We start from the raw sequence: 23,573 nt of genomic DNA on the forward strand, positions 1-23,573 counted from the left end.
ACGGAGTTTCGCTCGTGTTGCCCAGGCTGAAGTGCAATGGCGCGATCCGCCTCTCGGGTTCAAGCGATTCTCTTCTCCTGCCTCAGCCTCCCGAGTAGCTGGGACTACAGGCGTGCGTCACCACGCCCGGCTAATTTTATATTTTTAGTAGAGACGGGGTTTCACCATGTTGGCCCGGCCAGTCTGGAACTCCTGACCTCATGTGATCCGCCCGCCTCTGCCTCCTAAAGTTCTGGGATTACAGGCGTGAGCCACTGCGCCCGGCCTGGGGTAATCTATTTCAACAATAACCTACTGCAAAGAGTTTTGAGGCTCGGAAGAAATCACAACGCGAGAGCAACCAACACCAAAACGTCGGTGCCCTCTCTGTGCTCTTCCTCCCTGCGCAGGAGTCTTCCCGGACCGAGGCGGGTTGTGATTTGCCCAAGTTCACGCGGAGGTGGGACCCCGCTCCCCACGGCTCCCTCGGCTCCCCGCACGTGCTCTCTTCCCAGCCCGCCCGGCCCGGGCTGTAGCTCAGCCAACCCAGGGGCCCACACGCGCGCGGGGCCCCGTGGTTTACAACGCGGTTTTGCAGTTGCAGACCTGTTCCGTAACCTGCAAAATGGGGGCGATGCGAAGGCCGGCGAGAGAAGTCGCCGCTAAATTGTAAAGTCTCGGCGGGGAGCCCGGCAAGTAACTTCGTCGTTACTGTGAGTTCTCCCTGCGATCTCGAAGAATTCACCCTCACTGCCGCCGCCACGCACCTGAGGACCCCGAGGAAGGGGCCAGTGCGTTTCCCTCGCTGTCCAGAAGGCGCTGGGGCCCCCAGTGCCGCGCGCGGCCCCCAGTGCCGCGCGCGGCCGGGGCGGGGCTGGTGAAAATGCCTGGAATCCCAGCACTTTCCGAGGCCGAGGTGGACGGATCGCTGGATCCCAGGAGTTCCAGACCAGCCTAGGCAATATAGGGAGACAAAAATAAAACTAACAAATCAGCCGGGCATGGCGGCGCGCGCCTGTGGTCCCAGCTACTCGGGAGGCTGAGGCGGGAGGATCGCTTGAGCCCGGGAGGTCGAGGCTGCAGTGAGCCTAGATCGCGCCACTGCACGCCAGCCTGGGCGACAGAGCAAGCCTGAAAAAGATGCTGTCTAAAAAAAGATGCTGTAAGTGCTTGCTGCTGCCAGGTTAAGCGCGACATAGAGACCGCGACCTTGGCCCGCAGGCCTCAGCGCTGGATAGGCATGGAACCTGCCCGCGCGGCTCCGGCAAGGGGGCGGGACTGCCGCAGGTCCCGGCGGAGGCGCGAATGGGAGGAGCCGGAGACACTCCGGACGTGCGGCTGGTCGGCCTGCTGGGGGCGGGGCCTCACGGCGCGGTGTGGGGGCGGGGCCCACCCCGCTGCTTTCCGCGTCGGCCTCGGTGCGGGCTAGCGCGCGCGGACCCCGCACAGGCGGCGGAGCCGGTATGGGCCCGCCCGGTCTTGGGCGCCGCGCTGCACGAGCACCAGCTTAGAGCCAGGTAGGCGGCGCTGGGTCGGGACTGGGGGCGGAGACGGAAGCGAGGGTCTCCGGGCGGCCTTGCGAGCCAGGGCGGGTGCTGGGGGCCGTCGGTCCGCCGTGATTCTTCTCACTCGGCGGCTCTGCGCGGTCCGGGGCCGGGAGTGTAGCCGAGGGTCGGGGGGAGATCCTAGCTCCCTGTGCCTATTTCCCGTTCTCCCGGCTGCGCCCCGGGCCTGCATTTTGTGGCGGGAGGCCGGAGACTGCTCTTCTTTTCCCGGCCCCGGGCCTGGCCTTTCCGGCCGTGCGGGGAGGGCCGAGCACCCCAGCCCCAATCCCGAGGAGGCGACGGGCCCTTTGTGGTCATCAGATCTGTTTACACGCCACTCTTGGTGCCCGGCCGTCCCTCCACGCCCAGTGACTTCGGCTCGCAAGTGCCTGCCGGGGGCCTTTGTGCTGGAGTGGGGGCGGCCCAGGTACTTTAATTTTGGGGCCACGAAGGCCCAATCCGCCCCTACACGTAGGAGGTGCGCAGTGAACACGTGCGAGGCGGACCAGGGAACGGCCCTGGCCCCCATTGCCTTCGAGCCATAGGTCTAAAACCCCAGCTTCCTTCGGAACCACTCCCGAGTGACCTTGGGCAAGCCACCTCGTCTCCCCGAGCCTTAGTTTTTCCCTGCTGATGGGGGCAGACAGTCTCTGCTTTAGAGATCATTGCCAGGGTTGTTGAGGCAGCGCATGTTCCGAGGGCAGTGGGTGAAAGTCGGGTTTAAGTCTCATAGTGGGCCGGGCGCAGTGGCATGCGCCTGTAATCCCACCACTTTGGGAGGCCGAGGCGGGCGGATCACGAGGTCAAGAGATTGAGACCATCCTGGCCAACATGGTGAAACCCCGTCTCTACTAAAAATACAAAAAATTAGCTGGGCATGGTGGCGCGCTTGTAGTCCAGCTACTTAGGAGGCTGAGGCAGGAGAATCACTTGAATCCATGAGGCTGAGGTTGCAGTGAGCCGACATCGGGCCACTGCACTCCAGCCTGGGACAGAGTGAGACTCCGTCTCAAAAAGAAAAAAAAAAAGAAAAAGTCTCACGGTGGCCCCGTCTCCTTTCCAGGGCGTCCCTGGAGTGATGCTCCGTTTGACTAAGGTTTGGTTTTCAGGATTGAAGCTTCAAAATGACTGACCAGGACCCTGGGGGCATTAGCCCCCTCCAGCAAATGGTGGCCTCAGGCGCTGGGGCGGTGGTCACCTCCCTCTTCAGTAAGACCTGGGGAGGTGGGGTGTGGGCACGTGGGGATGGCGCAGACCCCAGATTGGAGGCAGTGTGGTCTTGGGGGTGGGGTCCTGAAAGGAGCCTTCAGACCCACTTCTTCCCTCAGTGACACCTCTGGACGTGGTGAAGGTTCGCCTGCAGTCTCAGCGGCCTTCCGTGGCCAGCGGTGAGTACCTCAACCCGGAGCTAGTGAGGGGTGGTGCCTGGGCAAAAGAAACATCTCCCAGAGGCCAGGCGAGATGGCTCACACCTGTAATCCTGGCACTCTGGGAGGCTGAGGCGGGCAGATCACCAGAGGTCAGGAGTTCAAGACCAGCCTGGCCAACATGGTGAAAGCCTGTCACTACTAAAACTACAAAAATTAGCTGGGCATGGTGGCATGTACCTGTAGTCCTAGCTACTCGGGAGGCTGAGGCAGGAGAATCGCTTGGACCAGGAGGTGGAGATTGCAGTGAGCTGAGATTGTGCCACTGTGTTCCAGCCTGGGCAACAGAGCAAGATTCCATCTCAAAAAAAATAAAAAGATCTCCCAGAGATGGGGCCCCTGGGATAGGTGGGGGCTCTCCTTACTTGAGGGGCTGCCTTGTATTTTAGAGCTGACGCCTTCCTCCAGACTGTGGAGCCTCTCCTATACCAAATGTGAGTGCCCCAAGCCACAGGGAGCCTGGGAGGGTGCAAGGGAGAGAGAGTTCCTGTCCCTGTCCCTGTCCCCAGGGCACCAGTGGGCTCCAGAGCCATGGACTAACACACCCCCAGGTCACACCAGCCAGTCCTGTGACCTGTACCAGAACATCCCCACGGGGATCTGGCATCTACTGCCTTCCAGGGATGGGGGCCCACTGCCTCCCTGCAAGGTTCTAGGGTCCTGTTGTCATAATGCCCCCTTGCCTTTCCCCAGTGCCCTCCTCTCTCCAATCCACAGGGAAGTGCCTCCTGTACTGCAATGGTGTCCTGGAGCCCCTGTACCTGTGCCCAAATGGTGCCCGCTGTGCCACCTGGTTTCAAGACCCTACCCGCTTCACTGGCACCATGGTGAGAAGCAGCTGGGTCCCTGAGGAGTTGAGTCTGGCTGGGCAGCAGACCCAGGAAAGAAGGGGTAGGGCAAGGCACGCGGAGGTAGCCCGTCAGGAAGGGCTTCTGGAGAAGGCAGTACCTCCGTGAGGTTTTTTTTTTTTCTTTTTAGACAGAGGCTCGCTCTGTCAGCCAGGCTGGAGTGCGGTGGCGTGATCTCGGCTCACTGTAACCTCCGCCTCCCAGGTTCAAGTGATTCTCCTGCCTCAGCCTCCCAAGTAGCTGGGATTACAGGCGTGCGCCACCACCCGCTGCTAATTTTTGTATTTTTAGTAGAGACGGGTTTGCCATGTTGGCCAGGCTGGTCTCAAACTCCTGACCTCAAGTGATCTATCCGCCATGGCCTCCCGAAGTGCTGGCTGGGATTACCGGTGTGAGCCACCATCACTGGGCTCCACGAGGTTTTTGAAAGGTGACCATGTGTCCACCTGGACCCAACTGGGATACTGCATGTGTATAGGCAGGGAGTCCTAGGGGCTGTGGGCAGAGGCTGAGGGCATCAGGCAGAGGCCCAGCCAAGGCCAGCCCCATCACAGACACCTCACTTGTGTCCCTTCTCTTCCCCTGGGCTGGTGCCTGCTTGGCCAGGATGCCTTCGTGAAGATCGTGAGGCACGAGGGCACCCGGACCCTCTGGAGCGGCCTCCCCGCCACCCTGTGAGTAGCCGGGTCCCACACCACTCTCTTCTGGTAGCTCCTGACCCCTTGCTCCCTGCTGAATGGCTGGGTGGGGCAGGCGATGCTTCAAAAGTTTGGGTCCCCTTGGGAGTCCCTGCTAACCTCTCTCCATATCCCCAGGGTGATGACTGTGCCAGCTACTGCCATCTACTTCACTGCTTATGACCAACTCAAGGCCTTCCTGTGTGGTCGAGCCCTGACCTCTGACCTCTACGCACCCATGGTGGCTGGCGCGCTGGCCCGCTGTGAGCATACTCTTGGCCAAGCCTTTGACCTCCCTCTGTCCCCACCTCTGCCCAAGCCATCAGTCCCAGCTCCCAGCCCCAACCTCTGCCAGCCTGGGGGTGGGAGGAATATTCCAGGTGACCTGACTTCTTCCCACTGTCACTCCCACGCCCCCCACAGTGGGCACCGTGACTGTGATCAGCCCCCTGGAGCTCATGCGGACAAAGCTGCAGGCTCAGCAAGTGTCGTACCGGGAGCTGGGTGCCTGTGTTCGAACTGCCGTTACTCAGGGTGGCTGGCGCTCGCTGTGGCTAGGCTGGGGCCCCACTGCCCTTCGAGATGTGCCCTTCTCAGGTATGTGCCCTTCTCAGGTAGGCACCCAGGGTGTAGCGGGTGGGTAAGGGAACCCTGGGGTGAGGCACAGAGGGTCTACGGCCAAGTCCCAGCTTTGTGACTAGTGACCATGGAGTCATTTAGCTTTTCTGAGCTGTGCGTTTCTCATCTGTGAGTATTTGCCCAGGCTGTGAGGAGGCAATTCCTGCAGAGAGCCTGCTCCCAAGCTGCATGTAGCAGACAAGACAGCTGGGAGGGAGTGGTGGCAGTGGAAGATGGAAGGTCTGGGCCCACCTCCTTGCCCTCCCCATCTCTAATCAATGCACCCCCCACCCCAAGCCCTGTACTGGTTCAACTATGAGCTGGTGAAGAGATGGCTGAATGGGCTCAGGCCAAAGGACCAGACTTCTGTGGGCATGAGCTTTGTGGCTGGTGGCATCTCAGGGACGGTGAGTGGACTGGGCTGGAGGCGAGGCCAGCGGAGGTCTCCCTGCGGGGAGGGAACCTGAGGGTTTTTGGAGATGCCAGAAGCAGACCCTATGAGGCCTTTGTCCCTCCCAGCCGCAGGAGCCACCTGGGAGGCAGGGCTGGGGTCCTGGGAGTGGAGCTGAGCCCTCCCCCTGCCCCCCGACCAGGTGGCTGCCGTGCTGACTCTACCCTTTGACGTGGTGAAGACCCAACGCCAGGTTGCACTGGGAGCGATGGAGGCTGTGAGAGGTGAGGTCCCAGACTGGCATGGCAGGGGGCAGGCGGGGTCCCGAAGGGCGTCTCACTGAGCCAGCCTCGTGTCTGCAGTGACACCCCTGCACGTGGACTCCACCTGGCTGCTGCTGCGGAGGATCCAGGCCGAGTCGGGCACAAGGGGACTCTTTGCAGGTCAGTATGTGGGGTTGGGGTTGGGGGTGGGGCAGGGGCTGCGACCCTGACCCCTGACCCCTGACCCGGGCTCCCTCCCACTGCAGGCTTCCTTCCTCGGATCATCAAGGCTGCCCCCTCCTGTGCCATCATGATCAGCACCTATGAGTTCGGCAAAAACTTCTTCCAGAAGCTCAACCAGGACCAGCTTCTGGGCGGCTGAAAGGGGCAGGGAAGCAAGGACCCCGGCTCTCCACGGATGGGGAGAGGGCAGGAGGAGACCCAGCCAAGTGCCTTTTCCCCAGCACTGAGGGAGGGGGCTTGCTTCCCTTCCCTCTTGGCAACAAGCCCAAGGGCAGGGCTGCCCCTCTGGGTGGCCCTGGCCTTCCTCAGATGCAGCTTCTTTCTGCTCTTCCGGTCGTGGGGATCATCACTTTCCCACCCCCCAAGTTCAAGACCAAATCTTCCAGCTGCCCCCTTCGTGTTTCCCTGTGTTTGCTGTAGCTGGGCCTGTCTCCGGGAGCCAAGAAACCCTCAGCCTGGCGTAGTCTCCCTGACCCTTGTTAATTCCTAAGTCTAAAAATGATGAACTTCTGCCTGGTGCTTGTGCCTTTGATGCCTGGGGTGGCTGGCAAGGGAGGCCTGGGAGGGACCCTGGTGCTGGTTTGGCTGCCCAGGGTGGCACCCATGAAGAGGACCCCTCCAACCTAGCAAGAGTCAGTCGGGGTGAAGACCTAGAGTGTGGGGGACCAGAGGTAGACATCCTGGGGGTGAGGTCCCTTTGGGGACCCTCCCATATTAGGTTTAGAATGGGGGATGATGACACCTCTCCTTAAGGGAACCTTAAGCGACAGCAGAGGAGTGATGGTTGCTTAACTGCCAGGCTCTGGCCTAACCGAGGAGTCTGCAGCTTTGGGCCAAAGTGCCATTGCTGAGGCCAGCACAGGGCACTGGCCCCACCAGGGTGTGCCTCCATCCTGCCCCCGGTGGGCTCTGCCTCTTCTCAGCCTGGGGTTGATTGATTTCTTAAAGGCTGTTGGGTTTCGGGGGCACTTGCATGTCTTGGGCCTGCCCTGGGCAGACCTAATATTTCGGACACAACACAGAAGCCACCCACTCCCTGAGTGCTGGCCTGCCTGCCCCCACAGGACATGCTAAGCTGCCTGAACTTGCTTGTGGGCCAGCCACTGGCTATACTTCCTTCGGACCTCAGGACTGGGCCCTGCCCCAGCCCCAGCCCCAGCACCCCACATACAAGGCTGCCCTCAGTCCTCTGGTTTTTATTTGCCTGATACCCCGCAGGGCAAGAGCCCGGGGGCTAGGAAGGAGTGACTCCAGAGCGTACACGGACAGACGGAGAGGCTAGGGGCTGGGAGATGGGGGTGTGGAAGCTGATCCACCAGCCTTGGGATGGGGTGGGGTGGGGGAGATGAGTGAAGGAGTGCCAGGGTCACCAGAAGAATGGAGCAGACTTCCCCAGGGGCTTCCTGTAGCTTGGGCACCCCTGCCTCCTGGCCCAGCCGGCTTCCCTCCGCAGCCCCTGCCACCAGAGGCAGGAAGCTAAGGCAAGTGGATGGGATCTTCCCCGAGAGAGCCCTGGCTGGGCGGGCAGCATTCTCGGGAAGGGTAGCCTGGACTGGGGGACTCTTGTTGAAGAAAGGTGGCAGGTGTCCATGGCCCCTGGCAGCTGGGGCTGGCACTGCCCATGCCGTTCCTCAGCTGGGGCTCAGTGCTGGACTGCCCTCAGGACTGTCGCTCACCAGGCACTCGTTGGATTTGAAGCTCGCCAGGGACTTGCAGCTGGGGATGGAGGCCAGGGAGCCGCAGAGGCCCAGCATGGAGGGCGTGGGGTCCTTTCCTGGGGAGAGAGGGCGGGTGAGGCCAGGCGGCCAGTCTGCATGTGTGGGAGTTGGTAGAGGGGTGGGCAGTGGATGAGCAGCCCTCAAGTCACCCCCCAGGAAGCCTTGATCTATTCCGGAGCATTTGCCGTTTTCAGGTACATCGTGGTTAAGCACCTGCCTGGACCAGGGATGGAGCTGGGGACACTGTATTGTAATTGTCACTGGATGTCTCTGTCTCCCCCTGAGGGTCATCCTCTCTCTTTGTCCATTTATTAAATACGCAGTGAGCACTCGCTCTGTTCCAAGCACTGGGAATACAGAGAACGGACAAGACACGGTCCCTGCCCTCATGGAGCTCACAGTCTGGTCGGGGAGACAGACACAGACAATCACAAACACAGTGTGATGGGGCTGCATGGCCACAGCCTGCCTTGTCTCAAAGAAGATCTAGGGTCATCCAATACAGTGTGGTTGCTTATAAAAAAGAAAAGACGGGCAATCCAGGCACAGAGAAAACTAGGATGGGAAAAACCAAGGTGAAGCCAGGGATGAGGTCAACACAAAGTGCATGCGTTGAAGTCCTGGGCATTCGCTCGAAGGGAGCCACTAATTTGGCTCTGAGCTTCCTGGCAGCCAAAGAGAAGGGGGAAACAAGGGTCAGGCAAGTAGTTCACAGTGTGCATGAGATAAGAGCAAATTAGTCTGAGGAGTTCCCCAAGAGTTTATGAGCCCCCTGAGGATGTCATGACACCAAAAATCCACTGAGCCCTCATCATACAACAACACTGGTGATTACCAACATCCCCATTTTACAAAGAATGGACTCATCGAGGTGAAGTGATTGACCAGGCTCACATGGTCAGAGGAGGCACAGCCAGGATTTGTGCTGGGTTCTGCATGACACCCCAAGCAAGCTCTTAACTGCTGTGCTAATCCCTCAAGAAAGGCTGAGTGAGGCTGGATGCAGTGCCTCACACCTGTAATCCCAGCACTTTGGGAGGCCGAGACAGGTGGATCACTTGAGGTCAGGAGTTTGAGACCAGCCTGGCCAACATGGTGAAATGCCTCTACTAAAAATATAAAAATTAGCTGGGTGTGGTGGTGGGCACCTTTAATCCCAGCTACTTGGGAGGCTGAGGCAAGGGAATTGCTTGAACCCAGGAGGTGGAGGTTGGAATGAGCTGAGATTGCGCCACTGCACTCCAGCCTGGACAACAGTGAAATGCCATCTCAAAAAAAGAAAAGTAAGGCTGAGAGAATGAATGAGGGGATGGGCTAGGACCTGCCTTCAGGCCCCAGGGCCTTGCCTTAGCCCTTCCTGGAGGAGTACTGGGTGTTGGGTTGGGGAGCTCACCGATGGGACCCCAGGGCTCTTCGTCCCGCGTGCCCTCTCCCAGGCGCTGGGAGTCCGAGCTCAGACTGGCTTCAGCTGATAGCGGCTCTGTGCTCATGAAGCTGTGTCTGCGGCAGAGCAAGAGCTGGTGAGCTGGTAGAGGAAGCCCTTCCTCCCCAGGCCGACCTGCTCTCAGGCCCTGTTGCACCCGGCTGGGGCTTACCTCCGGTAGGGCTTGGAGTTGCTGGCACCCTCGGCCCCATTGAGTGTTCCCAGTGAAGGCCATTGGTTGACCAGGGGTGTAGTGAGCTCCTTGGAACCCTGGGCCAGGGGGGCGTGGTCACTGGGGATCAGACCTGTCCTGGGAGGGGGAGGAGGAGTCAGGCCTGGCTGGAAGTAGGAGAAGTGAGGAAGGGAGATTCAGCAAAGGGATGAGGGAGGGGTAAGGAATGAATTCTGAGTGGCAAAAATGGGGATACAGTGTTGGGGTCAGTGGGGCAGATCCCGGGAGGAAGTGGAGGTGGTACTGGAGTGGAGGGGTGACAGGGATTCTTGCACAAATGGGAATGGTGCAGTGTTGTACGGTCAGTTGGGGTGACGGGGATCTCAGTGGAGAATAGTGTGGGAATCCCTGAAGGGTAAGGTTGTCTTGGGGATCATGCCACAAGATCAGGGTGATGGAGAGGCTTAGAGGAGAAGTGAGGCCGGGGGTCACAGTGGGTGATGAGGATCAGTGAGCCTGTGGTGCAGGTGAGTGAAGCGCTGAACTCTGGGACGTGTGCAGTCGCGTTGAAGGTTGCAGAGCAACACTGCAGGTCCTGGTGAGTGACGTCGGGGTCCCTGCAGTAAGGGTAGATGGCCACTCTAGCTGAAGGTTAACTGAGGGTTAAGTGGGGCGCTGGCTGTTGGTGTCACTGGATCTTATGCTGGGGGCAATGTTAGAAGGTCATTGTGGGCATCTCGGGGTGGAGCTGGCTGGATCAGTGGGTTGACGCTGGAGAGGTGGGTGCTCGTGTCGGGTGGTGTTAGAGTCGATAGAGATGAAGATGGGGTTCACCCGGTGATGTGGTCGGGGCGGCTGGGATCAGGGGTCAGGGGTCAGGGGTCAGGGCAGGCGGTGCGCTCACAGCTGCTCCTGCAGCTCCAGGATCACGCCTTCCAGTTCCCGCTTCTCGCGCTGGTTCTGCGCCGCCGCCTCCTCCAGCTGCAGCTGCAGCCGCCGGTTCTCCGCCTCCAGGTCCTTCAGCTGCGACTCGCGCAGACGCACCAGCTCTTCCAAGTAGCCCTGCGAGGCTCCGGCTCAGCTCGGGCGGCGGGGAGGACGTCCCGGCCGCGACCCTGGTCCCCGCCCCGCCCTGGGATGCCCGGCTCCCCTGCCCCGACCCGCCCACCCCCAAAGCCCGCCGGCGTCGCGCACCTTCTGCGCGTAGACGATGCGGAACTTCTGTTCCATCTTGTGCCACTTGCTGTACCAGCTGTCCTCGTCGGTGACGAGCGGCAGGTACGGGTGCTCGGGCGAGTTGTCCTCGCTCGTGCTGCTCTCGGCGCTGTGCCGCTCCTCCTCGTCGGTCAGGTAGTCGTAGCTTGGGGGAGGGAGCAGTGGGCACGGGCGGTCCCTCCCCTCCCCCCACGCGTCCGCGCTGGCCCCCGAGGGCGGTGGGACCAGGACGTCCCCAGGATGTCCCCGGGGGCCCGTCCCCGCCCCGCCGCAGTCGTGGAGCCGCTCACCTCTGTGTGAACTTTAGGTAGGGTGTGTAATCGATAACCACGGGGGTCTTCCCGTCCAGGACTTCCCCCTTTAGACAGAAGCTGGGGCAGAGGAGCCACAGGATTGGGGGTGGGTATGAGGGGTTGGGGTAGGAGATTTGCGGGAGAAACAGCCCCCTCCACCGCCGCCGCCAGGCAGACCCCACCTGAAGTCGATGGCGCTGAGTCCGATCAGCATTCCCGTGAGGATGGTGGCTTCGTCCCGCAGCATGATGGCTCCAGAGTCATAGAACCGTCTGTGGGGAGGCAGAGGATGGCGCGGCAGGCGCTGGAGCCCTCTCAGGGCTGCTGTTGTTGGTTTACTGCCACCCCCTCTTGAAGGAAGGCTGATTCTCCTTCCTGATCAGCCTGCAGGCCTGGAGCCTCTCTCCCCTCTCAGCCTGGGGCTCGAACCGTGGCCCCATCACCTAGAATGGGTGTTCCCTGAGTCGACTCCTCCCCCTGAGCTACCCTTTCCTCATCAAGTACTGGGTTACCCAGACCCTTCACATCTGGAAGTGAGTCTTAATCTTAGTGCTTGGTATATAGTATGTGCCTAAAAAAAATTGTTGACTTGAGCCCTGAAATGTGTAGACTGAGAAATCAAATGCAGCAAAAACATCAGGCTGGGTGTGGCCAGTTGGGAGGGGAAGGTATGTGCCCCTCGCCATACCCAGACAGCTTCAGATGCACCTGGACACACAGGCACATTTCACCTTGTAACCCCCTGCCTCAGGCACCCAGCCTCCCTTCGAACCCACAGCGCAGGAGTTGAACTCCCCACGCGGGGACTCCGTGTCTGCGGATGGCAAACACAGAACTGCTGCCATGTTTGGAGAGCCAGAAGGGCTGTGTTGTAGGTCATAGAGCAAGCCAGCACATGCGATGGCGCATGGCTGAGGCTAATCCAGAGGCGTGCCAGGGTGGAGTGTGCTGGGCAATGATGGTGGATAATGGGCACCAGATTTGACTTGCAAGCGATGGTGGTGGTGAGTAAAGTTTGCCCTGGGACTGCAGGCCAGCCTGGAAGGGGGAAATCAGCTGTACAGGCTGGTGCTGGGACTTGTAGTCCAGGAACTGAAGGATGCTGCAGGAACTTAAGGATCAGCTGTGTTTGGGCAATGCAGATGCACCCTGAGACCTGTGGTCCAAGCTGCCTGGGAAGTCTGACCTGGTGGTCCGGGTGTCCCGCAGAGCCGTGGTGATGTATTCTGACATGCGTTTCTCCATCAGTGCCACCCGGATCCATGCCCGGCCCTGGAAAGCATGTTCATCTTTACTTACTGCCCCAGAGGGACTTGCGTATCCAGCATCAGGTGTGGCCCTTCTCCCCTGGGCTGTGGATAGGGGGTGAGGACCAAGAAACAGGCAGGCCCCTGTGTCCAGAGCAGAGAGCAGCTGCCTGCTCCAGGCCCCTCACCTTGGCCCGGGCTGTGCTGATGTTCTCCATGTTCTCAATGCTGCTCACACAGTTGTTGGGCACTTTGCTGCAGGCCAGCCGGATATAGTCCCAGAAGCCCCGCTGCCCATCTGAGCTGAACCAGCTCACTGGACCTGCTGGGGCACAGGCTGAGCCAGGGCAGGGAGGGGGCTCAGCAAGACCAGGGAGTTTGGAGAGGGTCCATGTACTGGGGGACTCCCATGCATAAGTATAAGCAGCCTCCCCCCACAAAGGTATGTGCACTCACATGCGTATATGCAGCGGGCATCCCAGCACATAGCTTGCCCACTGATGGGGATTGTAGGCCAAAGGCCTCTCCCTCTTCCCAGATCTGTACACGAGCTTCTCTGCATGGCCCAGGTGGGGGCCAGGGTCAATCAGGGGGTTCAGAGTCCATGGAGTATATCAGAGCGGGGCAGCTGGGAGCTAAAGGCTGGGAGTTGGGAGGTCTGGACCATGCGGGGAGGGAACCTGGGCCCACCTTTGAAGCGGTGGCTGAGGATCTGCTCTAAAATGGCTGCAAAATTGACAAACTCCTCTGATGAGTCATCGATGGGCTCCGCTGTGTACTTCTCCAGCAGTGTTTTCACAGAGAACCTGGGTGGCGAGGTGGGGAGACAGGGCAGTGGGGCGTCAGGTGAGGAGACAGGCAATGGAGGCAGAGGAAGGGAGCACCAGCAGAGCAGAGGTCAGGAAGGGCATGGATGTGGGGGTGGGCAGAGGGAGCAGGGAGACAGGTGAGGCTACAGTGACTACAGAGGTACTGGGTCATGTGGAGTGAGAGGGTGACTGGTGGAGAGGGAGGGTGACAGGTGGGAGACTGATTGACAAAATGAGTGACAGGAGAGGTGACAGCCAGAGAAAGGAAGCTTCAGGAGCAAGGGGTAAGAGGGGCTGAAACAATAGGAAGATGAGGTACCACAAGCTGGGGGCAGTCCCTGAGCCCCTTCCCCCTGGACTGCCCTTCAGAGTCTGTGCGTTCGAGGCCAGGGTCAACTACATGTTAGAAACCGGTGTGTGCCCCACCCTGAGCTGTCTTCTGTGATTGCTGGAACAACCTTCAGTCCCTTTTGGGGATGGGGTCACCTGTGCCAGGGCATGTGAGTTGGCACTGTGCACGTGGAGTGTGGGCATGCGCAGGTGGCCAGGTGGGCTCCCAGCACACAGATACCCCCTTCCCCCTTTTCCTTCCCAACTTGGCCTCCCACACACCAGCTGCCCAGAACCAGGCAGTGCAGAGCTGGGCGGGGGCGGGGCAGGGAGGTGCAGAGTGTGGGCCTGACACAGACACTGGGCAGGAGGGGGCACTGGCAGCAGATCCCTGAAGGGGCTTGGGGGCCTGGCTTCTCAGGGAGGAAGGGAGCCAAGGGAAGCCTGTGGGGCTGAAGGACTGAAGCCACGCAGCGCCCCCTTCTCCAATCCTGTCTAAACCTCAGGCTCCCTCTGCAGTTGCTACCCCTGCAATCTCCACCTGCCATCCCTGCAGTGGAGTGGGGCAGGGAAGAGGACACAGTTTCTAACATCCCATGATTTCCCTGTTGTGGGTGGCATAGCAGGGGTGGGATGTCCAGGGATATGGGAGCTGCTTGGAAATGTCTTTTTTCTTCTTATATTTATCAAGCCCTATAATATGCCAAGCCCAGTACTTTGCATGCATTACTTTGCCCATGCTCACCACAGCCCTGAGAGGTAGGTGCCATTATTATCACTCTCATCCCCATTTTACAGGTAAAGAAACTGATGATCCAAGAGGTTGACTGATCTGTTCAGAGTCACATGGCTTATGAGGACTCAAGCAGGTATGTCTGATTCTGATTCTGAAGCCCCTGCTCTTTCTGCTACATCGGTGGCCTCCTGACAGCTGTCTTAATGACCAAGGCCTGGAGCAGCCCCTGCTCCACTGCCCTTCGTCCTCTACTCTGCAAGTCTTCAGCCCCTGAGCACTGACCTCTGCTGCTATCAGGCCAATTGCACAGCTGAGCCCTTGCCCTCTTTCCTTTTGGACTTGGAGTTGATCTGGCCTCAGATCAGAGCCAGGTCAGTCTTGGGTAGGTAAGTGCCTACAGGCTGCTGGGCAGGGATGGTGAGGAACAGGGCCATGGCTGGGAAGGCTGGCCCTGCTGAGAGCCAGCCTGCGTTTGGGGCATTATCTCAGCTTCACTATGCCTACCCTCCTGCGGCTTGATTTCTCCTGGTCATCTGGGTCAGACCTTGATGGGGCCTGGACTGGGTTCAGCATGGCAGCCATCTGGTATCTGTCTTCAGGGGTGCCACAGAGGTGGTCATTGGCCCCGGGAGCCCCGTGGCGTGCTTTCTGATAGGAGATGCAGTGGCTGCTGCAGGTTACCATGGAGACAGGGAGGCCAGGGCCCAGGGGAGCCCACGGCCTGCTAAAGGGAACTGTTCTGGGAGCTGGAGGCAAACCATGTGACAGTGATAAGGCAGGAGGGGCCTGGGGATTAATGAGTCTTTGTCACATCCCTGATCCCCCAAAACTCTATCCTTCCCCCCAGCCCTAAGCCACCTTCAGCCCACTCAAACTTCTCCCGCCTAGGCCAAGGAGAGTTCCCTCATTTTCCCCACGTACTCAAGAGGCTCAGCTACCTTGGCAGGCAAGAGAAAAAAGAGGAGCCTAGCAAGTCAAGAGCAGATAGGGACAGGAAGCATGTCATTAGGACAGGGCTCTTTCTGTGTGCCAGACACTGAGCTAGGCTTTACATGGATGATACCATTACCATTCTTTGGTGTGGCTGTGACATCTAAAATGGGGATGACGGGGCACCTGAGGCCCAGAGTGGTTAAGAGACCTCCTCAAGGTTGCACAGCTAAAGCTGACAGAGTAAGAGCTTGAACCTAGGACCATCTGGCCCCAAAGACAGAAATCTTTGTTTTACAGCACACTGGCAGGGGTTGTGGGGAATGAGGGTCACGGCAGTGCCCTGCACTGTGGGCTGGGCCATTGCTGCACTCTCTCCTTCCTTAATGTCCCAGGCATTTCTGCAGAGGTCTGATGTGCTGGGCCCTAGGGATAAGATGCTGGGAGACAGATGCAGCATGGCTGGGTGTGTGCCCAGGAACCTGGAAGGAGCTATGGGAGCCAGGAGTCGGGATATCAGGTGGGCACTAATGGGTCTCAGGGCATTAGGTGGGCTTCAGCTCTGCTGAGGCCTATGTGTAGGCAGGTAGGGCTGGTGAGGGAAGACTGAGCCCTGCCCCCAGAAGCACCCTGCACTGAGAGGGCAATACCTGGTAGGCATGGGGGCCAGGGGAGGTTGCAGCTTGCAAAGGATCCCAGAGCCAGAGGAGAGTGCAGGTATGGGCTGCAGGGGGAGTGGCTGAGCAGCTGGTCATGCCCAGGTTTTGGGGCAGGGCAGGGAGGGTGAGTCACTGCAGGGCTGAAGTGGACAGGATCACTTCCTGGGCCCCACAAACGTGGAGAATCTTTCCAACCCTGCAACTGTTTCACCCTCAAAGATCAATGGCCCTGCCCTCCCGATATTCTCCCCTTGAACCCGGAACCCAGGCTCTTGTCCTTCCCATGTCTTGGGCAGTGCCCCTCACCCTTCCCTGGAGGGATTCATGGGCTCTGCCCCCATGCCCAGTTGACCCGGGCCATCCCTGCTCCAGAATCTGATCATTGGAGAGCCCCACCCCAAAGAGGCCAGTTTGACAGGGGTGGCAATCAGGGTATGCTTGGAGGGTACTTATCCCCCCACAGGGTCCCCTGTGCCCACTCCCAGCAAGGGAGCCAGGCATCCCCACCCCTCCCCCTTCACACAGTGTCACTTCCTGGTTCTCATAGGAAGCTGCAGTGCCAATTAAACACTCCTCACCTCCCTCCCGAGGGCCAGGCCCCAATATAGGCCTGGTTTGGCCTACAAGGGTAGGGACCAGACTGCAGCCCCACTTTGGGTTCTGGGCCTGGGAGGGACAGTGGACGCATTTTTCTCGACCCTTTGCTTCCCTCCCTTTTCTCCGCGGCAGCGTTCAGTCCGGGTTTCCGCAGTCCACCCCAACCCTGCTCCCTGACCACCCAGCCCCCGCCCGCCAGCGGTGCCCACCTGCACACGGTGATCAGGTTCTTACGCTCCACGGCCACGTTGCGAGAGGACGCTTTCTTGGAAGACAGCCCCAGAGCCATGGTGGTCTGGACAAAGCTCGCTTCCATCCAGATGTGCGGCCACTGCTGCCGCCGCCCGCTGCCCCCCACCCCGCCCGGCGCCCCAAACCCGTCGCTGGATCACGGCTGGGCCCTCTGCCCACCGGTGCCCCTCAATCCTTCCATGGCCATTCCCCTGCCTCTGCGCCCAGTGTCCGGCCGGCCCCCTCGTTCCCTCCCCCGGCGGCGATGCCAGAGCAAAACAAGGCCGGGGAGGGAGCTCTCCGAGGTGCTGAGCCGGGCCCCGTCACCCCCTCCTCCAGCCGCCCGCCCCACCTCAGCCAGTGACGTCAGGGCCCTCGGGCCCCGCCTCCAGCAGTCTGAGGACCAATCCGCAGAGGGTGCAGGGTCTGGGGGGAGGGGGAAGAGCCGGGGCCCCTGGGAGGGCGGAGGGGGTCCCCAGGAGAAGCAGAGATTGGAAGGAGGAGCAGGGGGCCTGTCCTGCACCCCCACACTCAGGGCCCGAGATTCCTCACTTCGCCTCGCCTGGCCTCGAGTCTGGCTCCGAACTCTCTACTCCCTTGTTTCTGACCTGAGCTCCGTGGTGTCTCTGATCTCCCCCGCTGCCTGAAGAAAGGAGGTTCTTGCCTCAGCGACCCTCGTCCCTGCCCCGCCCCCCACCCATTCAGCCTCGGCTTTCTCCGCGAGGCGAGGGCTGCGTGCAGAGAGCGCAGGTGGCCCCCGGCTGCTAACCCAGGAGGCTAAGGAGCAGCCCTAGAGACTGCGCATCTGCGTGTCTGTCTGTGCCTGGGCTGGACTCGCCTGCACCAGCCGGGCTGAGCCAACCTCTCCTGGGGTGGAGGATGGGAATCCAGACCAAGCCTAAGGGCCCAGCGCCTGGAACCACTCGGGACCGAGAGTGGGGAGCAGACTGGCAGCGAAGGGCCCTGGGCTCTGCGGAGGTTCCCAGCAGCAGAGCAGGCGCCTACACTGGTGCCAAGGCAACCGGAGGGGGTGGCGGCCCACCCCCTCACACCACCCCAGAGCCAGCTGGCCTAAGGTTAACCCCTTGGCTGCCGGCATTGCCGCATGGTGCCATCAACCCTCTCTGAATGGGGTCATTGATCTTAGGCAAAGCCAGGAGTGTCCTGTAAAACTGGTTGCAGCTCTCCCCGGGGATGGGGGAAACGCAGGCAGTCTGATGTCCCCCCTGCCCTTGGCCTCCTATTCCTCTCTCACATCCCTGCTCCCACCTGCTCAGTTCCTCTATTCAACCTGTTCCAGGATTTTCAGCGGGGGTTCCCCTTCACCCGCTGGAATCTGCAACTCCCACATAAAGCCTTTCTGTGTTTATTAAAGGGCCTCTACCCAATTTCTCCATCTGCCCTTAGGAACGTCCCTTCCAGGACTCACTCACACCTATTCTCCAACTCTGCCTACTCTCTCAATTCACCTCTGCCAGTGGATTGCTGATATCTCTACATTGATTCAGATTTGCACCCACATCTGAAAATGATCAGCAGGCAGGGACCCTCTGTTAGCACAAGTGGAGGAGGAGGAGATGAAAGATGCTGGTCTACTGGGCTTGATGGCTCATACCTGTAATCCCAGCACTTTGGGAGGCCGAGGCAGGTGGATCACCTAAAGCCAGGAGTTTGAGACCAGCCTGGCCAGCATGGGGAAGGGAAACCCCATCTCTACTACGAATACAAAAACATTAGCCTGATGTGGTGGTGGGCGCCTGTAATCCCAGCTACTCGGGAGGCTGAAGCAGAAGAATCGCTTGAACCCAGGAGGCAGAGGTTGCAGTGAACTGAGATCTCACCATTGCACACCAGCCTGGGTGACAAGAGCAAAACTCCGTCTAAAAAACAACAAAAAAGAGCTGGGTCTGACTCCCTGGAGACTGGTGAGAGGTCCTGACTCCTAGCATGGGATGTCATGTTTACACAGCCTCAGCCTCAATTACTGGCTGCTGGGACCTCAACCTTGGTCTTTTTACTATTTTTTTTCGATTATTTTTTGTGTGTCATCCTTGCACAGTGGCCATGCTAATCTTCTCTGTATCGTTTCAAGTTTTTAGCATATTAGCATATTCCAATTTTAGTACAACCTCGGGCTTTTCAGTCCCTCCTCCGTCATCTTGCTCCTGCCTCACATGTAGCCGTCCTGCTTACCATTCTTCTGCCTCCAGACTGCCAGGGGCAGTCATGATGGGTTTTTTGCTCTTACTCCAAATTAGGGCACATGATGTTCTATAGGGGTTTATGTTGTTATTCTTGAGACGGAGTCTTGCTCTGTCACCCACACTTGAGTGCTGTGGCACGATCTTGGCTCACTGCAACCTCTGCCTCCCGGGTTCAAGCGATTCTTCTGCCTCAGCCTCCCAAGCAGCTGGGATTACAGGCATGCAGCACCATGTTGGCAAGGCTGGTCTCGAACTCCTGACCTCAAGTGATCCACCCACCTTGGCCTCCCAAAGTGCTGGGATTACTGGTGTGAGCCACCTCACCTGGCCTATCTTAACCATTCTTAAGTGTATAATGTAGGAATACTAAATACATTCATAATTTTGTGCAATTATCACCATTATCCAACTTCTTAACTCTACATCTTGAAAAACTGAAACTATTCATTAAACAATTATTACCCATCCCCTACTCCCTGAACCCCCTGGCAGCTACTACTTACTTTCTGTCTCTATGATTTTGACTACTCTAAGTATTTCATATAAGTGGAGTCATATAGTGTTTATTTTTTATGTAACTGACTTATTTCACTTAGCATAAAGTCCTTAAAGTTCATCCATGTTTTAACACATTGCAGAATTTCTCTCCTTTTAAAGACAGACTAATATTCTTTTGTAGGGGTTTGCCACATTTTGCTTATTGCTGTGGCTTGACTGTGTCCCCGAAAGTTCATGTGTTGGAAACTTTTCTGTTTTCTTTAATTAATTAATTAATTAATTTTTTAGACAAAGTCTTGCTCTGTTGCCCAGGCTGGAGTGCAGTGGCGTGATCTTGGCTCACTGCAAACTCTGCCTCCCAGGTTGAAGTGATTCTTGTGCCTCAACATCCTGAGTAGCTGGGATTACAGGCACCCACCACGTGTAGCTAAATTTTGTATTTTTAGTAGAGATAGGGTTTTGCTATGTTGGCCAGGCTGGTCTGGAACTCCTGGCCTCAGGCAATCCACCTGTCTTGGCCTCCCAAAATTCTGGGATTACAGGCATTAAGTCATCATGCCTAGCTTTCTTTCTTACTTTTTGAGACACGATCTCGCCCTGTTGCCCAGGCTGGAGAGCAGTGGTTCATTCATGGCTCACTGCAGCTTCGATCTCCTAGGCTCAAGCGATCCTCCCACCTCAGCCTCCCAGGCAGCTGGAACTACAGGCACATGCTACCATGCCTGGCTAATTTTTGTTTTTATTAGTTTATTATTTGTTCATTTATTTTGTAGAGATCAGGTATCACTATGTTGCCCAGGCTGGCCTTGAACTCCAGGGCACAAACGATCCTCCCTCCTTAGCCTCCCAAAGTGTTGGGATTATGAATGTGAGCCACCACACATGGCCATGTATAAGAAACTTAATCCCCAATTCAATGGTGTTGAAAGGAGGGACCTTCAAGAGATGATTAGATCACAAGAGCTCCACCCACATGAATGGATGAATGCTATTGTTTTGATAGTGGGTTCCTGATAAAAGGAGGAGGATCAGGCCCCCTTCTCTCTCCCTCATGCTCTCCTGCCCTTCTGCCTACCACCATCAGATGATGCAGTAAGAAGGCCCTTGCTAGAGGTGGGTCCCTCCGTCTTGGACTTCCCAGCTAGCTCCCAGAACTGTAAGAGATAAATCTCTGTTCTTTATAAATTACCCAGTCTCACGTATTCTGTTAGAGCAGCGCAAAGCAACTAAAACACTTATCCATTCGTCCATCCGTGGACACTTGCACTGTTTCCAATAATGCTGCTATGCACATGCTGTACAAATATCTCTTTGAGACCTTGTTTTCAATTCTTTGGGGTATATACCCAGAGGTGGAATTGCTGGATTGCATGGTAATTCTGTTTTAATTTTTTGAGGAGCTGCCATCCCGTTTTGCATGATGGCTGCACCATTTTACATTCCTGCCAACAGTGCACAAGGGTTCCAGTTTCTCTACATCCTTGTCAACACTCGTTATTTTCTGTTTGCTTGTTTGATGGTAATCATCCCAACAAGTGTGAACAAGTGGGAGGTGGTATCTCATTGTAGTTTTTTTTTTTTTTTTCAGGGAAACCACCCAGACTGTGTCCTCTCTCACTCTCCTAAAGGAAGACAATGGCAAATGGTGGTTGTAGCAAAGCACCACCAACAGCCAGCTTGATGCCCAGGGGAGAATGCTGTGCCACCTCCTCATGGTTTCCAGTGCTCTACACATTCAGAGAAACTTTTCCTATAATTAACTATAGAAACGAGACTGGGCAACATGACGAGGCCCCGTGTCTACAAAACATAGAAAAATTGGCCAGGCATGGTGGCTTACACCTGTAATCCCAGCACTTTGGGAGGCCAAGGTAGGCGGATCACGAGATCAGGAGTTCAAGACCAGCCAGGCCAACATGGTGAAACCCCATCTCTACTAAAAATACAAAAATCAGCCGGGCGTGGTGGCGCATGCCTGTAATCCCAGCTACTTGGGAGGCTGAGGCAGAAGAATTGCTTGAACCCGGGAGGCAGAGGTTGTGGTGAGCCAAGATCACGCCATTTTACTCCAGCCTGGGCAACAAGAGCAAAACTCCATCTCAAAAAAAAAAAAAAAAAAAAAAAAAATTAGCAGGTGGTGCACATCCGCAGTCCCCAGCTACTGGGAAGGCTGAGATGGGAAGATCACTTGAGCTCCGGAGGTTGAGGCTACAGTGAGCTGTGATCACACCACTGTACTCCAGCCCCAGAGACAAAGCGAGATCCTGTTTCAAAAAAAAAAAAAAAAAGAGAAATGGGCTTGGCATGGTGGTTCACGCCTGTAATCCCAGCACTTTGGGAGGCCGAGGCAGGTGGATCACTTGAGGTCAGGAGTTCGAGACCAGCCTGGCCAACATGATGAAACCCCATCTCTACCAAAAATACAAAAACGAGCCAGGCGTGGTGGTGGGTGCCTGTAATCCCAGCTACTCAGGAGACTGAGGGGAGAATCACGTGAACCCGGGAGTCAGAGGTTGCAGTGAGCTGAGATCACACCACCGTATTCCAGTCTGAGCAAGAGTGAGACTCAGTCTCAAAAAACAGAAAAAGGGAAATGATCCCTGAAAGTATACTCTTTCATTGTAGTTTTTATTGGCATTTTGCTAATGATTAGTAATGTTGAAAACCTTTTTGTGTGCTTATTGTCTATTCGTTTTTTGTTTTGTTTTTTTTTGAGAAACACCTATTCAGGTCCTTTGTTCACTTTTGGGTTGCTTGGTTTTTGTTGTTGGTGTTGAATTTTAGGAGCTCTCTACATATCCTGGATATCAATCCCTTATCAGACATACGACTTGCAAATGTTTTCTCCCATTCTGTCAATTTCTTTTTGAATTGGTTGATACTATTTTTTGATGCACAAAATTCTTAAGTTTTCATCGAGGTTAATTTGTCTATTCTGTTGTTACTGTTGCTGCCCTTGCCTTTGGTGTCAGATCCAAAAATATTATTTTCAAATCCAATGTTGGGAAGCTTTGGCTGCATGCTTTCTTCTAAGAGTTTTAAAGGTTTAGATCTTACATTTAGGTTTTTGATCCATTTTGAGTTAATTTTTGGATATAGTGTTAGGCAAGGGTCCAACTTTATTCTCTTACATGTAGATATCCAGTTTTCCCAGTACTATTTGTTTAAAAAGCAAAAATCAATCAAACAATCAAAAACCTGTCCTTTCCCCATTAAATGGTCTTAGCACTCTTGGCAAAAATCATTTGATCAAGTTTTTTTTTTTTTGAGATGGAGTCTTGCTGTCACCCAGGCTGGAGTGCAGTAGCACGATCTGAGCTCACTACAACCTCCGCCTCCTGGGTTCAAGCTATTCTCCTGCCTCAGTCTCCCAAGTAGATGGATTACAGGTGCATGCCACCATGCCGGGCTAATTTTTGTATTTTTAGTAGAGATGGAATTTCACCCTGTTGGCCAAGCTGGTCTCAAACTCCTGACCTCAGGTGATCCACATGCCTCAGCCTCCCAAAGTGCTGTGATTACAGGCATGAGTTACTGCACCCAACCTGATCAAGTTTAAGGCTGCATTGCACTACAGCACTACAGACTCGACAACAGAGCAAGACTCTATCTATTAAAAAAAAAAATCACCGGGCGGCGTGGCTTATGCCTGTAATCCCAGCACTTTGGGAGGCCAAGGTGGGTGGATCACCTATGGTCAGGAGCTTGAGACCAGCCTGACCGACATGGAGAAACCCCATCTCTACTAAAAATACAAAATTAGCCAGGTGTGATGGTGCATTCCTGTAATCCAAGCTACTCTGGAGGGTGAGGCAAGAGAATCACTTGAACCTGGGAGGCGGAGTTTGCGGTGAGCTGAGATTGCACCATTGCACTCCAGCCTGGACAACAAGAGTGAAACTCCATCTCAAAAAATAATAATAATAATGTGATCATAGTCCAGGCAGATTAGTATGTTCTTGTGATACCAGCTACTCGGGAAGGTGTGGTGGGAAGATCACTTGAGCCCAGGAATTTGAGTCCATCCTGGGCAACATAGCAGCAAGACTGATCTCTAAGAAAATAAGATAAATAAAAAATTCAGGCTGGGCGCAGTGGCTCACATCTGTAATCCAGGCACTTTGGGAGGCTGAGGCAGGCGGATCACGAGGTCAGGAGATCGAGACCATCCTGGCCAACAGTGAAACCCCATCTCTACTAAAAATACAAAAATTAGCCGGGCATGGTGGCACATGCCTATAATCCCAGCTACTTGGGAGGCTGAGGCAGAGAATTGCTTGAACCCAGGAGACGGAGGTTGTGGTAAGCCACGACGGTGCCATTGCACTCCAGCCTGGGCAACAAGAGTGAAACTCCATCTCAAAAAAAAAAAATTTAAGAAATCACTTGCAGATCAGGCACAGTGACTTACGCCTGTAATCTCAGCACTTTGAGAGGCCAAGGTGGGCAGATCTCTTGAACTCAGGAGTTCGAGACCAGCCTGGGCAACATGGTGAAACCCCATCTCTACCAAGAATACAA

General features: G+C 56.5%; 2 protein-coding genes, 1 non-coding gene and 1 pseudogene across 15 annotated transcripts; 1 reads left to right on the forward strand and 3 right to left on the reverse strand.

Annotated features, from left to right (window-relative positions):
- The first annotated feature begins 593 nt into the window (after positions 1 to 593).
- SLC25A39 (solute carrier family 25 member 39) lies at positions 594 to 6,501 on the forward strand. 9 transcript variants are annotated; one of them, XM_012443987.3, is made up of 12 exons: positions 594 to 692; positions 2,633 to 2,732; positions 2,852 to 2,911; positions 3,340 to 3,384; positions 3,644 to 3,777; positions 4,405 to 4,472; positions 4,614 to 4,738; positions 4,899 to 5,072; positions 5,391 to 5,500; positions 5,687 to 5,768; positions 5,847 to 5,927; positions 6,014 to 6,501. In XM_012443987.3, exons 2-12 carry the CDS (start codon positions 2,648 to 2,650, stop codon positions 6,127 to 6,129), a joined length of 1,080 nt encoding a protein of 359 aa, XP_012299410.2. In that variant the 5' UTR covers positions 594 to 692; positions 2,633 to 2,647; the 3' UTR covers positions 6,130 to 6,501. The 9 variants fall into 9 exon arrangements, with proteins under 9 accessions (XP_012299410.2, XP_012299407.2, XP_012299411.2 ...); XM_012443984.3 differs by lacking the exon at positions 594 to 692 and adding an exon at positions 1,386 to 1,496; XM_012443988.3 differs by lacking the exon at positions 594 to 692 and adding an exon at positions 1,386 to 1,496 and having other exon boundaries at positions 3,668 to 3,777.
- A 669-nt stretch (positions 6,502 to 7,170) lies between these two features.
- RUNDC3A (RUN domain containing 3A) lies at positions 7,171 to 16,682 on the reverse strand. 5 transcript variants are annotated; one of them, XM_012443978.2, is made up of 11 exons: positions 16,329 to 16,682; positions 12,749 to 12,864; positions 12,247 to 12,395; positions 11,998 to 12,083; positions 10,994 to 11,083; positions 10,809 to 10,889; positions 10,498 to 10,663; positions 10,208 to 10,365; positions 9,304 to 9,441; positions 9,102 to 9,208; positions 7,171 to 7,764 (listed from the first exon to the last, which is right to left on the reverse strand). In XM_012443978.2, exons 1-11 carry the CDS (start codon positions 16,433 to 16,435, stop codon positions 7,622 to 7,624), a joined length of 1,341 nt encoding a protein of 446 aa, XP_012299401.1. In that variant the 5' UTR covers positions 16,436 to 16,682; the 3' UTR covers positions 7,171 to 7,621. The 5 variants fall into 5 exon arrangements, with proteins under 5 accessions (XP_012299401.1, XP_012299404.1, XP_012299402.1 ...); XM_012443981.2 differs by having other exon boundaries at positions 12,247 to 12,380; positions 16,329 to 16,477; XM_012443979.2 differs by having other exon boundaries at positions 12,247 to 12,383; positions 16,329 to 16,477.
- Positions 16,683 to 18,366: 1,684 nt separating this feature from the next.
- Positions 18,367 to 18,468, reverse strand: LOC135271777 (U6 spliceosomal RNA). The gene has a single exon (XR_010339904.1). It is a non-coding gene; the product is annotated as a U6 spliceosomal RNA (small nuclear RNA).
- A 2,176-nt stretch (positions 18,469 to 20,644) lies between these two features.
- On the reverse strand, positions 20,645 to 20,839 carry LOC135271757 (small nucleolar RNA U3; annotated as a pseudogene).
- Between the last annotated feature and the right edge of the window lie 2,734 nt (positions 20,840 to 23,573).

The sequence above is a fragment of the Aotus nancymaae genome, unplaced genomic scaffold (genome assembly GCF_030222135.1).
Source record: "Aotus nancymaae isolate 86718 unplaced genomic scaffold, 86718_ANA_hifiasm-v0.15.2.pri h1tg000089l, whole genome shotgun sequence".
Taxonomy (NCBI): domain Eukaryota; kingdom Metazoa; phylum Chordata; class Mammalia; order Primates; family Aotidae; genus Aotus; species Aotus nancymaae.